The sequence below is a fragment of the Anomaloglossus baeobatrachus genome, chromosome 7 (assembly GCF_048569485.1).
Source record: "Anomaloglossus baeobatrachus isolate aAnoBae1 chromosome 7, aAnoBae1.hap1, whole genome shotgun sequence".
NCBI classification, from domain to species: Eukaryota; Metazoa; Chordata; class Amphibia; order Anura; family Aromobatidae; genus Anomaloglossus; species Anomaloglossus baeobatrachus.
The window spans coordinates 75697260-75715663 of NC_134359.1; the positions used below are offsets into that span (position 1 = coordinate 75697260).

The 18404-nt window shown below is 44.2% G+C and overlaps 1 protein-coding gene across 1 annotated transcript in view; it reads left to right on the forward strand.

Moving 5' to 3' along the window:
- Window positions 1-3102: 3102 nt before the first annotated feature.
- ZNF804A (zinc finger protein 804A) overlaps window positions 3103-18404 on the forward strand; it is a 268212-nt gene continuing 252910 nt past the window's right edge. The window contains exon 1 of the mRNA XM_075318898.1: window positions 3103-3369. Coding sequence (XP_075175013.1) covers window positions 3265-3369 — 105 coding nt within the window. The 5' untranslated portion in view covers window positions 3103-3264. The remainder of the gene's footprint in view (window positions 3370-18404) is intronic.

An 18404-nucleotide genomic window follows, 5' to 3' on the forward strand; every position in this document is an offset into this window, starting at 1 on the left:
ATCGGCTCACGCTGGCAGCACAGCAGGAGCCGAGTGTCATGCTTGTATCCCTGCGACTGCGGTCCAACTGTGCGAGCGGTCCTCAGCTGCGGGGGGCAGGCTGGCTCTCAGGAGGGGCGGGCCGGCACGGAGGAGGGGCGAGAGGGATTTCTCTCCCTCTCTCCTCCGTAGCCGGCTAATGCGATTCTCACTCTGCACGCGCGGTATACCGGTGTACTGCGAGTGCAGTGCGATTTTTCTCTCGCCCCATTCACTTGAATGGGTGCGAGAGAAAAGAGTCTCGTATTATAATCGCAGCATGCTGCGATTGTTTTCTCAGTCCGATTAGGACTGAGAAAATAATCGCTCATGTGCGCTGGCACACAGGCTAGAATTGGTCCGAGTGGAATGTGATGTTTTATCGCACTCCACTCGCACAGATTTTCTCTCCGTGTGGCTTAGGCCTATAGCACAGGATTATAGCTGATTCATTTTGTGAGGTAAAACATTTCCCTGATTGTTTTTAAAAAAATGTTTTACCTCAAAGAAAGAATTATTTACAATCTTGTGTTGTAAAGTCTGTATACTTTTTTACTTCCTTCCCGACTCAGGAGCTGTGGTATGATCAGACCATATTCCGGTACGGTCAGACACAGCCATTACACAGTACACAGCGGGGCACTTATATAAGATTATCTCAGCACAGGAGCATTTTTTTTAAACACATCAAATTGTGGAAATTATTATTATTCCAAGATCTATTGATTAAAATGAAATTTGTTTATGAGAAAACCCCTTTAAGCTTCTCGGCACCAGTTAAAATTCAGTGCCAGGCACCTTAACTCTACCTTACAATGACTTTACACTATATATACAGTACCAGGGGTGAACAGAGACAGAGACCTCGCCCCTCCATTTCATGCCTCTACCCCTCTGTGTGTCCATGTTCAGGTAGTATTGGTTTTGTCACTTCTGCTTTACATTATGTTCATTTGTTTCTGGTATTGTTATATTATGTATATTGCCAATCTACCTTGGTCTTGACTGTGACATGTCAACCTGATTTTGTATTGTCCATCTGTTATGCTGATGGGCCCAGTCTACGGACACTGTTTATATCTTTGGTGATATTACCTATTGTACTATTCCATTCCAGTGGGGTTTGGGCTTCTTGAGGGTGTGAGGTCTCCTTTGGGTGTCACACCATTGGCACCCTTAAGCTGGTGTCACACACAGCGACAACGACAACAACGTCGCTGCTACGTCACCATTTTCTGTGACGTTGCAGCGATGTCCCGTCGCTGTCGCTGTGTGTGACATCCAGCAACAACCTGGCCCCTGCTGTGAGGTCGCCGGTCGTTGCTGAATGTCCAGCTTCATTTTTTGGTCATCACTCTCCCGCTGTGACACACACATCGCTGTGTGTGACAGCGAGAGAGCGACGAAATGAAGCGAGCAGAGAGCAGGAGCCGGCATCTGGCAGCTGCGGTAAGCTGTAACCAGCGTAAACATCGGGTAACCAAGGGAAGACTTTTCCTGGTTACCCGATATTTACCTTCGTTACCAGCCTCCGCTCTTGCTGCCAGTGCCGGCTCCTGCTCTGTGCACATGTGGCTGCAGTACACATCGGGTAATTAACCCTATGTGTACTGTAGCTAGGAGAGCAAGGAGCCAGCGCTAAGCAGTGTGCGCGGCTCCCTGCTCTCTGCACTGTGGCATGTAGCTGCAGCACACATCGGGTTAATTAACCCGATGTGTACTGTACCTAGGAGAGCAAGGAGCCAGCGCTAAGCGCGGCTCCCTGCTCTCTGCACTGTGACATGTAGCTGCAGCACACATCGGGTTAATTAACCCAATGTGTACTGTACCTAGGAGAGCAAGGAGCCAGCGCTAAGCGCGGCTCCCTGCTCTCTGCACATGTAGCACAGCGACGTTATGTTCGCTGCTTCGGCTGCTGTGTTTGACAGCTAAGCAGCGATCATAACAGCGACTTACAAGGTCGCTGTTACGTCACCGAAAATGGTGACGTAACAGCGACGTCGTTGTCGCTGTCGCTTAGTGTGAACCAGCTTTAGTGTGTGTTTTCTGTAAGCTGTTTGCTTTTTTAATTGATTTTACACGTATGTGGTACTTGTGTCTATGTTCAAATAAAGATATTTTTGTACATTTATCTATTTGGTGATCCCACTTTTTTGCACATTCCTTTTCTACGTTGTTGTAACAGAGACAGAAGAACATCATATGGGCCCTTTGCAGTTAAATAGCTTGTCATAATACTGTACATAATTCTAACAGTGTTAGAGGTGGAAGTGTGTCCTCTTACCAGACTAAGGGACTATTTTAAATGCTTAAGAAGCCTTTACAGGTAATTTATGGTAATTATTCTAATTTTCTGAGATAATGACTTGGATTTTCATTGGCTGTAAGCCATAATCATCAACATTAACAGAAATAAACACGAAATAGATCCCTCTGTTTGTAATGACTCTATATAATATATGCATTTGCCTTTTTGTATTGAATTACTGAAATAAATTAACTTTTTGAGGATATTCTAATTTATTGAGATGCACTTGTGTATATGTGTATATGTAGATACGTAGATGAAAAGATTAAATTTGCTATATGCATAGACTTTCCTGCCCTTTGGGAAAATATTTCATTCTCCATCCTAAACCTGGATCTAAATACCCTAGTCAATTCAAAATGGCTTGTTGGCTGGCACATGGCTTGTCAGGCCTCTCCGTATCTACGCATACACTTCTAGCAAGTAACAGTTTTGTCTTTGCATATTAAGCAAAAGAAAAGTTGATGAGCATCTGTAATATCCTCCCATAGTTTTTTAATCTGCTCCTGCTACAAGTATACAGCTTATGTACTTGATCCCGCCATGTATAGACACTAATTGAGCAGTCTAATGAACATATACTAAGTGCAGTGACAATATCCAGGGCCTTCCATAGAGCAGATCAGAGCAGCGTGTGACATAAGCTCTCTCCTGACAGCTCTGTGTGTTTTTGCCGAGGCGCCTCCCTTCTATTGGCTCAGTTTAATGGAGCGACATAGCCCTCCCGTATAATAATAACAGTGCTTGTCAGGCAGCAGTAATACTGGAGCTCACAGCCCAACAGAGAGATACGAGAGATCCTCAGGCAGCTGCACACACTTTCCTCCGCTCTCCCTGTAGACACCAGAGCAGATCATCTCACTGTGCATTATTAGTCAGGACACCGCTGGCCGGCAGCTCGAGCTCGCATTGAACGTTGTATCGCATGTAATGGAGGGATGGAGTGCTACTACATTGTCATCAGCTCCTCGCACCTGAGCAACGGACACTTCCGTAACGTCAAAGGAGTTTTCCGGAGACCCCTCACTAGCAGCACAACTCTGGTGAGGAGCATGATTCTCGTCCTTGTGTTGTCTGCGTCTAGTTCCTTTTGGCTTCTCTTTATGTCCCCAGTAAGCAAGGGATTTAGTTGATTTCGCAAGGAGCCAAATATTCTGCAGATTTTGTATTTTAGGTTTTATTATGTAGTAATATAATACTGTTTGCCATATTGTCTTAAATATTAAGTGTACAGATGTTATGGGGGTTCTTTCTTATTTTACAGTTGATACTTGGATTTTACACTTAGTTAAACATCTTTATATACTTAAGAGTAAAGTATTGATGTAAAGGGCTAGGTACTTATCTAATAATTCATGGCACTGGGGTTATAATTAATAAAGCAATGAATGATGTATAATTGATCCAGAAAGGTGGACCTTGATGGATCTGTGTCTTTTTTTATGTAACATATAGTGTGTGCTATATAGATGTTGTCTTGGATTTATCCTAGCATCTCAAATTTATCTACAAAGTAGTAGAGCGGAATATCTCAAATCCATTATTGTCACAAACCATGGTAAAAACACCAATTTACTCTACTATTTGATTTTTTTAAGTGATTTGAGAAGTTTGTGTAGATTTTAACTATTTTATACAATTACTCCTAATGTACAATACACACTCAATATTCCATCAGTAACTCATCAGGTCCCTAGAGTGAAATTACAGTTTGATTTGTTTTATTTTAAACTAACGTTTTGTTAAATGTCACTATGTCCATATGAAACGAATTGTGTGAAGTTCGGTAGAATGCAGGTGAAACTGCTTGAAGTGATGACATTTGTTATTACATCTCTATAGAAGAAGTTTCTCCTTCAACAGTTGACCTTAAAAGTCAAAGTGATCCTAGGGTTTCACAGAAACGTCTGGTAACATGAAAGTCAAAAGAAAATAGTACAATACTGTGACCATTATGTGCCTTCAAAGTTTCTCCATGGAGGTGATGAAGCCATATGTGGAACTCAACATGTTGGAATTCTTACAACGGTCACACAACTTTTTCTTCTACAGAGTAGACCAAAAGTAGGACTGCAGCTCAATCGGTGAAATGTATCACAACAGATTATATGGGCAAACATACACACAGATACACAACATGTTAGGTTAGGTCATGGCTTAAACTTGATGGACTTAAGTCTACCTTCAACCTTACTAACCTTCTAAACGTATTAAAAAATGAAAAAATATAATAGAACAAATATGAACTTATACTTTGATAGTGTTTAAGGTTGAAGGTACACACAAAACCCCAATCTATTACCCCGATCGGCGTAGGGTGAATTTAAATAAACACAATTTGCCCAAAGGGTAACTAGAGGTACCCTAACTAAAAATCATTACAATTTAACTTTTATTACTATCCAAATTAAATGACCAAATCTAAAAATGGCAAATAGGGTGAAAGACACATCATCTCTAAGGAGGTAAAACCGAAGTTCACCATAAAGTAGATTAATATCCTATTATATTATATATTGTATAGCAAGCCCCCTAATGAAGCCAGTCATGGTGAAACATTTTGGAGAGGCCATTAGCTGAATGGTTTTAAATAGTCAGTGTAGGGTGAACTTGATATACAATATATAATATAATAGGATATTAATCTACTATTTCATAGTGAACTTCGATCCGCGGCCGTTTGTTTCACCTCCTTAGAGATTATGTGTACTTTGCCCTATTTGACATTTTTAGATTTGGTCATTTAATTTGGATAGTAGAAAAAGTTACATTTTAATGATATTTGGTTAGGGTACCTCTAGTTGCCCTTTGGGCAAATTGTGTTTATTTAAATTCACGCTATGCTGATCGGGGTAATAGATTGAGGTTTTGTGTGTACCTTCATCCTTAAACACTATCAAAGTATAAGTTCTTTTTTATTGTATTACATGTTTTAATATGTTTTTGTTTGTTTAACACTTTTTAATGTCGTAAGTGCTCAAAATATTTCCATCAGTATTACAACAATCCAACTTTCGGGCCACCGTGGATAGTTTCTCATCCAGGTCATGTGGTAGTTTTGGCTATACCCCTCCAACCATGAACCCAAAAGTCTCCATAGAGTTTAGCTGTAGTCAGTAGTATACGACGATGGAAAAAATGATAATTATTCCATGATAATACTGGATCAGTTTTATGAAGCATAAGGGTATATTCTCATTTAATTCTTTTATGTGATTTTTTCTGCAAATTCAGTTTTAAAATCCACATGAAAAACTTCAAATAATCTTTGAAGGAGCTTCTTATTGATTTCAATGGTAAAACGTCACATGTCAAATCTTATGATTTTTTTTTTTCCTAAAAAGATGCTCCAAATTTGACTTTTTAATTAATTGAAGCAGAAAAATGTCCCATACATGAAAGTTGATAGAGCTGTCACTACTATCACTGCCACCACTGCCTGGGACTTTGTCCGTGAAACACCGGTGGACTCACTGAAGGCGCACTGCTCCTCTGTGCTCTGCATCCTCCCCCCTCGAATCTGACATATAGCAAAACCCTGATGGAGGCTTCCTAGAAGCCAAAACGTTGTTTTGCATAGTTTGAGGTGCACCCCTTTTTGCAACAAATCAAAAATAAAAAAAAAAAAATTATATTTGACCCTTTGTTGTCTCTTGAGTGCTGGAGTTACCCTTTATGATTAGTGATTTTTTTTTTCCTAGCACCTACTTATATTTTGTGGAGCCGGAACCTATCTTTTTTTATATATTATACCATACATGAAAGTTGTCCCATTAGGCATATTAATAAAGTTCACTTTGAATTCTGAATCATTTCAAGCAGATAAAACACCCCATGCACAAAAGCTGTCCCTCTAAAAAAAACATTAAAAATGTGCAGTTTGACTAGTGAATCAAATGATGCAGAAGAATGCATTAAACGCAAAACATGCTCCAAAAACACATCAAGAAAATGTGCCCCTAATTTGTTTAAGTCTTTTTTCACTTGGATTTTTAATCCAGAAAAATCTATGTAAAAAAATAGCCTTGAACATATAATGAAAAAAATACAGCACACTCCATTCTGTGAAAAACACTTGTTGTTCTAAGTTATTGGAAATTGGGGGATAATCCTCATGTCTTGCAAGTGTATACACAAGGTGTTGGGCTTTCTCAGGTGATTGTTGTATTATTGTTGATCTGTTTGTGATCTAAAAAGCACAGACAAAGACAATAGGGACAATTACTCTACATTTATGGATGCCGAGTCATAAATAATATGATTTTGTAGTTGAAGAAAATCAATATATTGATACCTTCCTCTAGTTCATAGAGATGTTCTAAGATTTCAGGAAAGTTTCCATGTGCTGTTGACCGGCCCAATTTACAGTGAATCACATCAATCTGAGTGATTATTGTGATGTATTCTGTAGAATATCACGTAGTTCATAATTAATATCTCTAACAGTAACAATACAGAGAACACCATTGCATATTTGGTCCTAACGGCCATATGCTCCACTTTTGTAATTGTCTGTTCACATCTATGTCTTAGGGGTACTTTGCACGCTGTAACATCACTAGCCAATGGTAGCGATGCCGAGCCCGATAGTACCCGCCCCGTCGCACATGTGATATCTTGTGATAGCAGCCGTAGCGAGCATTATCGCTACGGCACTTACCTGCCCTGCGACGTCGCTCTGGCCGGCGACCCGCCTCCTTCCTAAGGGGGCGGGTTGTGCGGCGTCACAGCGATGTCACACGGCAGGCGGCCAATAGAAGCGGAGGGGCGAAGAAGAGCGGGACGTAATCATCCCGCCCACCTCCTTCCTTCCGCATAGGCGGTGGAGGCAGGTAAGGAGAAGTTCCTCGCTCCTGCGGCTTCATACACAGCGATGTGTGCTGCCGCAGGAACGAGGAGCAACATCATACCTGTCGCTGCAGCGAAATTATGAAAATGACCGACACTACACAGATCACCGATTTACGACGCGTTTGTGATCGTTTATCGGTGCATCTAGGCTTTACACCTTGCGACGTCGTTACTTGCGCCGGATGTGCGTCACTCTCGATTTGACCCCAACGACATCGCAGTAGCGATGTCGTAATATGCAAAGTACCCCTTAGGCTCCAACATATATCCTGTAAGGTTTGATGGGAGGTTGGCTAAACATGTATTTCTAATCTTCATATTAAGTTGATGAACATCATAAAGATTCTGGATGGACCCAATTATTACTCAGTTTAATACCTCTGTTTGTAAGACTGTGATTCATGTGTCAATAGTCCAAAAATGTGTTTGATAAAGATGGAGAATATAATCTTCAACAGTTGTAAGATCTCCTGTAAAAGGAATAATAACCTGTTGTCAGGTTATGCATATTAAACGTAACGTATGACCATAGTGGCGCTGATATACTGATTTAATACATATATTCTGTGAATAAATCTGCAGCCTGTTTTTTTTTATTTTTATTTTAAATCATCATTTATTTTTAAATCATCATTAGAAGTTTTGGTCTCTGCTTATTGGGGCCAGACTGTATGGTGGGCTCTGTACGTAGAGTCTTTAGCCCCCTTTACACGCAACGACATCGCTAATGAGATGTCGTTGGGGTCACGGAACTCATGACGTACAGCCGGCATTGTTAGCGACGTCGTTGCGTGTGACACGTACGAGCGATCGCTAACGATCAAAAATACTCACCTTATCATTGATCGTTGACACGTCATTCATTTCCATAAAATCGTTGCTCGTTCTGGACACAGGTTGTTCATCGTTCCTGAGGCAGCACATATCGCTACGTGTGACACTCCGGAAATGACGAACAGCAACATACCTGCGTCCTCCGGCAACGAGGTGGGCATGACTTTCATGCGGCTGCTCACCGCCCCTCTGCTTCTATTGGACGCCTGCCATGTGACGTCGCTGTGACGCCGCACGAACCGCCCCCTTAGAAAAGAGGTTGTTCGCCGGCCACAGCGATGTCGCTAGAAAGGTAAGTACGTGGGACGAGTACCAGCGATATTGTGAACCACGGGCAGCGATTTGTCCGTGATGCACAAACGACGGGGCGGGTGCTTTCACGAGCGACGTCGCTAGCGATGTCGCTGCATCTAAAGCAGCCTTTTGGCTCTGCCATAGAACCTCTACTATTTCTGGTGTCTTTATTCTCTTCATTATTTAAATGTTGTGCTTAGCCGCCCTAGCTGATGGCAGTGCTTGCGCAGATTGTTATTGAGAAAGGCTTCAGTAAAATGGCGCTGATAGTGGTGCATGTTCTGAATGACTTCTCCGACGGTCTTCAGTAAAATGGAATCATGGCAGAGCATGCTCGAATTGAGATCTCGGCTCAACATTTAGCTGAGAACTAAATCTGCGCATGTGCTGCCACTGTTGCGATTTTCCTGATCATCGCCAAGATATCAATCAGTGAAAGCGGTGTCCGTGGCTATGGTGGGGCAGGCGCAAAATTTGAATAGGTAAGTAGCTAAATACACCAATAGCAGCGGAGTGTCCAGGGCAGAGCCAAAGACCTTTCCCACTGTTCCTCCCCACAGCCCAGCCTAATTCACAAAAAACAAAACTTTTAATAATAATTTTGAAAAAAAAACCAGGCTGGATAATTCTTGTCTGAATCTACGGTATGTATCATATCAGTATAACAGCGCCATTAAGGCCATATCTTTAAGTTAAAGGGGTATATCGTTAAGTTACAAGGGTTAACCACTACTTGGACAAACCTTTCTCATTCCCCATATTTGCCCCCCCACCAAATTAAATAAACCTATATTCACCTCCGGTGCTGGTGTGGTTCCAATGGTGTCGGAACTCACATTTCCGGGGCCTATGTGACTTTTTTATGACATGCAGACCCTGTTTCCAATCAGTGTCGGCTTCTCTCTCCCTGTCTTTGGATGGTTAAGTAAACAGGAACTATGAGCTGTAACTGGTTGCTCACTTCCAGGCGATTACTTACATGTCCAAAGGTGGGGAGAGAGAAGCCCAAACTGATTGGATGCAGGTGTTGTGTGGCATAAAAATGTCACATGCGCTCCAGCAACGTGAATTCCAATACTGTTGGAACTGCACCGGCACCAGAGATGAGTATAGGCTTTTTTACTTTTATGGGGTCAAATATCAGGAATAAGAAGGGGTTGTCCAGTTAGCAGACAAACCCTTTAATATGCATAACTTTGATGACCGGTTCTCTTAAAACGTAGTTTCCATAGTAAAGTGAATAATACACATCACAAAGGGGTCTACCTCATCAATATAGGACATGCTATCACTTGATGATCGGTGAATGTTCATTAGCTGAGACCCTCATTGAGGGGGCTTTCAGAAATATTCACTGCACATCAGTTCTCCAAATCGGGTTCTGTGACTCTAAATGGTACTAATGTAAGACAGGTGTCTCCTACGCACCACTTCAATTGTTCGTGCAGCTTGGTGCAGCCCTCCAAATGCTGCAAAGCAAATCCAATTTTGTAATAACCATGGCACCGAAGACTCCTTCATCAATTAGAAAAATCTTTATTGGTCCCCAATGTACATGAGAGGAATAAAAAACTGCACAATGTGTTAGTCAACGCAGGGCCTTTATCAAGCTACACCTTTTTATGGCTTGAAAAAGGCACTGCGTTGGTCAAAACATTACGCTGTTTTTATCCCCTCATGTACAGTGGGACCAGTAAAGATTTTTCTAATTGAAGGAGTCTTTGGTGCTTTGGATATTAGAAGATTGGATCTAAATGGTAGTAAGTTATAGCTCTCTGCATAGCATGTAGAAGATATTGGTACTATGCAGTGATAATGCAGAACGGGTCTCTGCCCCATCATTCATGTGATTGTTAGGGATCTGTCACGATTCTTCTGTGCAGAGCATCTTGCCTTTGGAGATGCTCTGCTGCACTTTCCTGAGTTACTGATCTAGCAGTTTGATTGGCAGCACTGGATTCCATGTTAGTGCCTATTACTCAGGTGTTCCACCTCCCTGATCATTGCTCAGGCTATTTACTGAGCATGCTCGCCCAGAACCTTGCCAGTTGTATTCTCTGGTTCTGCAGTTGTGCTGTTGACTTGTGTCTATTCTAGGGTTCTGATCTTTGTTTTCTGACCCTGGACTGTTATTTGATTCGTCTCTGCCCACTCCTTGTTCTTGGAGTGACCTCCTGCCTTTTGACCTCGGACCGTTACCTGACCACGTGTCTGCTTTCTCCCCGAACTTATTCTGTACCCTCCTGGATTTCTGACCCTCGGATATTGACTTGACTATGCCTCTGTTTACCCTTGTGCTCATACGTGTCCTCCTGTTAACAGACACTGGTTTTCCTGACTACTCTTCCGCCCATACTTCCCATAAGTAGTGGCTAGCATCACAGGATCTTTGCAGTTGGAGTTTGATCCAACAGCAAAGGATATCAACTGAAGCGATATTCAATCACTCATTAAGATTAAGGTTTTTTGAATCTATCCTAAGGCTGTCACTAGTTTTTTGGTTAAAAAAAAAAAAAAAAGAAGTGTAAATCTTTTCTTTCCCTTTTTAGAATTTACTCCCGGTTTTGACAAGATAAAACTGCATGCAGCAACTGCGCCATGTCTGCCCTGTACCACCCCCCTTTATTCCTGTTCTAGACTCTGACACATTATTTCATTTTCCCAGTGTGCGAGAAAAGAATCTTAGGGAAGTGAATCTGATGAATTAGAAAAATGACATATTCTTCCACTTTTTCGCCATTCCTCAGTTGCTTTTCCATGTTTCACATGCATTTTGGGAATACAATTTTAGTTATTGTTTCCCTGCATTCCCAGCCAGAAACCAGAGTCAAGTGTTAGGGACTGTACAGCGTTCATTACTGAAAAATAATTGACCCGTAACACATTCCCAGTCACTCACTCTATGAAATAGTCATCTCCTGTGTATCAATGGTATTGAGAAACATTGGAAGGAAATAGATTACCTGCAGCCCTCATTTTTTATCCATGACTCTCCTGTTGTTATGGAACTAAAACTTCCAAGATGTTACAGCAGCCTTTAACTGGGAGTTATAGTTGTACCATAGCAAAGAGCCACAGGTTGATGAACACTAGTCTACAGTATACATTAAAGGGGTTGGCCATGACTTTGAATTTGATGGTCTATCCTTAGGATAGGCCATCAATGTCTGATCGGTAGGGGTCTGACATGTCACAGCCCCGCCAATCAGCTGATCTTGGTCCCGGTGGCAGCAGCAGGCGGCACGAAATGCTTAGTTCCAGCGCTGCTCTGTCTTATGATAGTGACCGCAGCCGAGTACTGCACATCAACCTCCTATTCAGATCAATAGGAGGCGGATGTGCAGTACCCAGCCGCTGCCGCTATCAGAAGACGGAGCAGCGCCGGATATTAGCTTTTCTAGCCACCTGCTGCTGCCGCCGGGACCAAGATCAGCTGATTGGCGGGGGTGTGGCATGTCAGATCCCGACCGATCAGACATTGATGGTCTATCCTTAGGATAGGCCACTAGTTTCAAAGTAGTGGACAACCCCTTTAAGGATTGTCCTGATCGTTAAGTTCAGGACCAGTCCTCTTTCTTTTTATATATATATATATATATATATATATATATATATATATATATATATATATATATATATATATAGAGAGAGAGGAGCTGGTCACCATACAGCCTGAAGGTGATTAATCTCAAATCTTACTGTTGCACTTTCTGGCTCTAAAGTCAGGTTAGAAGACGCTGAATGCAGCTTCCATGCTGTAATGGACCTGGCAATGTTTCTCCCATTCACGGTATTATCTCAGATAATAAAAGCTTTCTAAACATTATTAACATAGGATGCCAACTTGCGTTTTAGCCTTAGTGGACCTTTAATGTAATTTACTAAAGTGCTTGTTATTGGCGAGTACTTTGTGATACCTGAGCCAGATGTGTCATTTGCTAACACAGTAAAGTAAAGGGAGATGACTGCTGGAAAACTGGAGCGATATATAGTATAAAAGGTTTATTTTACAATCTGGGCACCATCAGTTTAGAGCAAATTAAGACCTTGTCCGGTCTTCACCTAAAGTCTGCAGACATTTTATGTGACTGCAGAATTCTGAATCCAGACGAAGTGCAATATGCACGCGTTCAGGATTCACTGGTATTGGAGACAAGAGTGGGTGGTGATGTGACCGCAAGTTTGCAATTTGCATACTTCCATTTACATTCTGACAAGACGTGACTGTTTTTTCTCTAAACATGTGACTTGTGAGAGGCCAAGCAAATTTAGTTGTATATTTGAATTCATGAAATCACCTGCGCTCACTGGCAATACCCTTGAATCCTGACAGCATGCGCACAACACACTGTCAGGTGTCCCAAGCGTGTAACGGCCTGACGTGATCTTGGGGCATCTGAAAATAGAAGGTCACAGTGCATTGTTGATCATAAATCCACTTTTATACCAACTCATCTTTTCCCTGACTTGGAGCGTATTTAATTCCATAAGGTACTGAAGAGGTTAAGGCTCATTTCTATCCTGCAGTGATCTAAAAAGTAGTTGTAATCTCAGCTGCAGCCACACCCTTATGCTATAAATATCCACTCCTCCCTATGCCGGCTATAGCTCATAACTATGCTGTCCACTTTGAAGGAGCCAGTCTCTTCAGAAGCTGAGCTGTTGCTTCTGTTGCAGCTGAGAAGATCCTGCTGGAGAAGCTGTAGAGTGTTATTTTTTGAGTCTTTCTCCAAGTGATTGTCTTACCTTCCTCGTGTTGTCTTATTGCAGTGGCGAGTCTATCATCTTGCTGGCCTTTACTAGTTTCAGGCTTCAAAACAAATATTGATGATATTAATTTCACATTTCACTTTGATTTACTGGCAATGTCCATCTTAATTTTTTGTGGCCTTATTTTTTGTATTTTTATGGAACAAAAAAAAAATCAAAATTTTAATTTTTGGCTTTTTTTTACTCATAATATACAGGTATAAAGTATATAGAGATGTACTAGTACACAATGATGCAACTTTTTACCTATCGGTACAATATTACTGTAAAGAAGAAAAATTCCATATAGATACCAGTACAATATTCCTGTAAAGAAGAAGAAAATCATTTAGATAAATACATTTCTTTTACAGTATATCACAAAAATGAGCACACCCCTCGCATTTTGGTAAATATTTTATATCTTTTCATGGGACAACACTGACGATATGATACTTTGTAAGGTAGTCAGTGTACAGCTTGTATAACACAAACACAAACTATAACTCAAAAGACAGCAATTAATGTCTAAATTGCTGGCATCAAAAGTGAGTACACACCTAAGTTAAAATGGCCAAATTGTGCCCAATTAACCATTTTACTTCCCCGGTATCATGTGTGACTAATTAGTTACAATGTCTCATGTGTGAATGGCGAGCAGGTGTGGTAAATTTGGTATCACTCACACACGCTCTCATATTGGTCACTGGAAATTCAACATGGCACCTCATGGCAAAGAATTCTGTGAGGATCTGAAAAAGCAATTGTTGCTCTACATAAAGTACATAAAGATGGCCCAGGCTATAAGAAGATTGACAACATCCTGAAACTGAGCTGCAGCACAGTGGCCAAGACCATACAGCGGTTTAACAAGAGAGGTTCCACTCAGAACAGGGCTCACCATGATGAACCAAAGAAGCTGAGTGCACATGCTCAGCGTCATACCCATAGGTTGTCTTTTAAAAAAAGGCATATGAGTGCTGACAACATTGCTGCAGAAGTTAAAGTAGTGAGGGTTCAACTACAGTAGTCAGTGTTCAGACCATAAGCCACCCACTGCATCAAATTGGTTTGCATGGCTGTCAACCCAGAAGGATGCACAAGAAAGTCAGCAAACATTTTGCTATAGACAAGCAGACTAAGAACATGGATTATTGGAACCATGTCCTGTGGTCTGATGAGACCAGAATAAGCCTATTTGGTTCCGATAGTGTCAATCATGTGTGGAGACAGCCAGGTGAGGCATACAAACGCAAGTCTGAAGCCCTAGCAAAACCAGGTAGTCACAGGTAGGCCCTTGCATAACACCGTTCCCTCACTAGGAAACACACAGCCGACCAGAAACCCTAGTCACCCCCCTTAGGGACAGACAGACACACCAGTGGGCGTGACCAGGCGGTTGGAACACGCCCACCCAGGGGTCTAGACAGCCCGGGGCGGGAAAACAAGCAGTCTAGCTTAGAGTTCAGTTTGGAGGGGAGTGTTGGCTGGAGCTAGGTATAGCTCCAGCAGTGAAGTTCAAGTTGAACGGTACCAGGGTTGGAGCCCTGGTGCCACTGGCTAGGAGGCAGACGTGGTCTCCGTCAGCAGGAGACGGGAAGACGGCTCGGCAGAACCGAGGTGGACCGGGACAGGGTTGTAGCCCGCTGGTACTTACACCGGAGACCCGACTGGAAACCATGCACAAAGGGGGGTACTCGGACCCTGATGCCAGCACCAGAACCTACTGGAACTAGTTAATTAACCGATTGAGGCCAGGACTAGAGGTCCTGTCCCACCCAAAATCCCTCATAGAAGACAACAGCCCACCGATTAGGGATAAGAGGTCACTGCCAAGGCCCATAGATCCCACAGGCCAGCGTCTGTGGGCACGGCTCCTTAGGCCACATCCAGCCGGGAGCGGACTCCTGAGTTTCGTACTAGGAATGTCCACCTTACACAAAGAAGTGCAGGAAAAGGATAGAGACCACCAGCCGGGTGGGGGACCCCGAACGCAACCAGACGCGGCATTGGCCACCACCATCTTGGTTTACCAGAGACTCGTGTGTGTTACTAATCATGAGTACTCCAGCACCCCCTGCGGTCGCCATTCCCTGCACCGAGCCACCGGGTCCTGGGGTCACCATCCCTGCCTACGGAGGGGTTAACAACTTGCTGCACAACATCTGCCCCGGGGGCCCCATAACAGCAGCGGTGGTGTCCCACTTCACCACACACCGTGGGTGGCGTCACGAACTTGCTATGGCCTAGCCTGTACATCTACGTTCCCCTCATTTATTCGGCATGTCCGCGAGACCCCCGGGTCCGGAGACCCTCGAGCCACCATCCCAGAAGGCCCGGACCCAAGCAGCGCTGGCTGCTGGCACGGGGGCAGCACACAAGTGTGTCCTGCCTACAGTCAGGCATGGTGATGGGAGTGTCATGGTTTGAGGCTGCATGAGTGCTGCCAGCTGTGGGAAGCTACAGTTTATTGGGGGAACCATGAATTCCAACATGTATTGTGACATACTGAAGGAGAGCATGATTACCTCCCTTCGGAAACTGGGCCGCAGGGCAGTATTCCAGCAAAACAACCCGAAACACACCTCTAAGATGATCACTGCCTTGCTAAATAAACTGACGGTAAAGGTGCTGGACTTGCCAAGCAAATAGAAAGTGAAGGGGTGCAAGGTCTCTAACATCCACCACTTTGTGATGTCGTCATGGAGGACAGAAGAGGATCCAGTGGCTCCTATTACGCTCTAGTGAACTCTATGTCCAAGAGAGTTAAGACAGTGCTTGAAAATATTGAAACTTTGGGAAAATTTGGCCTCTTTCACTTAGGGGTGTACTCACTTTTGTTGCCAGCGGTTTAGACATTAATGGCTGTATGCTGAGAGAGGCCACACCAAATTTACACTGTTATACAAACTGCACACTGACTACTTTACGTGGCATTAAAGTGTCAGAGCTTCAGGGTTGTCCTATGAACAGATATAATAAAATATTTACAAAAATGTAAAGGGTGTATTCACTTTTGTGATATACTGTATACATAACAGTGCAGTGTGTTAGTCATTGTTAAAAGGAACCTGTCACCAGGTCTTTCCCTGAGCTGCGGCCATCACCAGTGAGCTCTTATATACAGAATTCTAGAATATGGTATAAGTGCCCATGCCGATCTGTATAATGTAAAAACACCTTTATAATATTCACCTAGGTGGCGGTCCGGTCCAATGGGTGTCACTGCTCTCGGTCCGGCACCTCCTCTGTCTTGTGCGAACGCTGTCCCCGTGTGGATGACGCATCCTACATCATCCACACAGTGTCCTCCATTGTGCTTATGCGCATGCGCACTTAGATTTGCCGGCTAACGGTAGAGCAAAGTACTGTAATGCACAGGCACGAGAAAAGGTCACAGAACACCAGCACATGCACACTACAATACTATGCTCTGCCCTCAGCCAGGCAGGTGAAAGACCAAGTGGAGGCCTCTGTGTGAATGAAGATGCGTCATGCACATGGGGTTGGGCAAGAGGATGGCGATTGCACAATATAGAGGAGGCACCAGAACAAGAGCAGCGACACCCATCGGACCGGACCGCCCTCTAGGTGAGTATTATAAAGGTATTTTTTACATTATGTGAAACGCCCACGCCGAGGCTTGCAGTGCTCGCATTGTCACCGGACCGGTGGTATTCGGGGTCAGGCTGTGAGTGGCCCGACCCGGCTTCCGTGACCCCCGGCGGGTTTCAATAAAAGGAAAGTCCGACCGTCAGTCTGGTGTTACAAGGGGGATGGAAGGAGGGTAACGGGGTTCCTGGAGAGCTTGCCATCACTCTCCCCCAGGAAACGGTACAGGACGGGGGCGGGGGATGCTTGCAGCGCCACCCGTGGTTTGCGGATAGGTGTTCAGCCACCGCTGCACAGTCTCTCTCCGGGGCAGGTGTTACGGGCAGCCGGATGGAATCGCTCCCCATGGGTGGAGCGGGGTGGCCCCGGGAGGTTTATGAGACCTAGGGCAACAGTCCGCAGGGACACCGGGGGCACAGGGCGGCAGCATTACTCACAGCAGTCACGGAGTGCGGTTCCAGTTGTTCTTTATTTAAAGTTCGTTCCATATCGCACCCGGGTGCTGGTCCTCGCCGCCTGTAGCCTTTGGTCGGTCCCGGGCAGGTAGGAGGAAGGGGCCGGTGGAGTGATCTGGGGGTCCCTCTCTCTTTCGGTGCGATAATGCTATCCCCGTGGCATGGAGCATCTTGGGGACCCGCCGCCATTCTGTCTGTCTCTCTTCCAGTAGCGGACACACACCAACCGCCACCGGGTACAACTTTCTCCAGGGATCCCCAGTCCTCAGCTCCATTCCCTTCCTCTAGGTGTTATCAGCCCTGGTCTCGTGGCATCTCCTCAGCAGGGAGCTGTCCTGTGTAAGTCTGCACTCTGCTGCAGCCTCTGACGTTCTGACCAACTTTCTGTGTGTTCTGCACTAAACTCACTCCTATTCAGGCCCCCCTTCCCTTGGTTGTCATGGGGACCTGCCTGTGTCCAGCCACCTGCTCATTAACGAGACAGGATGAGTCATGGACTCAAAACTTCATGCTGCAAAAGCTATTAACTCCTTCCTGCCAGTGTGATGTGAGTGTATGTTGTGGGGACTCTTCTTCCTCCTGCCCGGGAAAAATGGGGTAACATTTAATACCCTGTAACGACCCGTTTACAGGGGCGTTACATTATGCACAGTGTCCTCGGCTCTTATATACAGTATTCTACAATGCTCTATATAAGGGGTCACTGGTGGTGGCCGCAGCTGATAAGGGAAAAACCTGGTGACAGGTTCCCTTTAATATCTCTGTCTTCCATGCTAAAAGTCTTGGATAAGAATGGCTTGTAGAACCATAAAAATTAAATGAATTGAAGCATGTACTGAGAATAGTCAGATGTGGAAAGAAGGTCTCCTTTGTCCTCTAATGAGACACAACATGGCCACCTTTCCTTTCCGGTACCCTGTGCAATCGAATGTGTGGTACATCTGCCCCTACTAAGACAACTTAAGGCCGCTTTACACACAGCGACATCGCTAGCGATGTCGCTGGTGAAACCACCAGCCCCTGTCGGTTGTGCATCACGGGCAAATCGCTGCCCGTGGCCCACAACATCGCTAAGAATGGTCACACGTACTTACCTGCCCAGCGACGTCGCTGTGGCTGGCGAACTGCCTTCTTTCTAAGAGGGCGGTTCTTGCGATGCCAGCGACACCAATAGAAGCGGAGGGCGCGGAGATGAGCGGGCGGAACATCCCGCCCACCTCCGTCCTTCCTCATTGCCGGCGGCCGCAGGTACGGTGATGTTTCTTGTTCCTGCGGTGTCACAC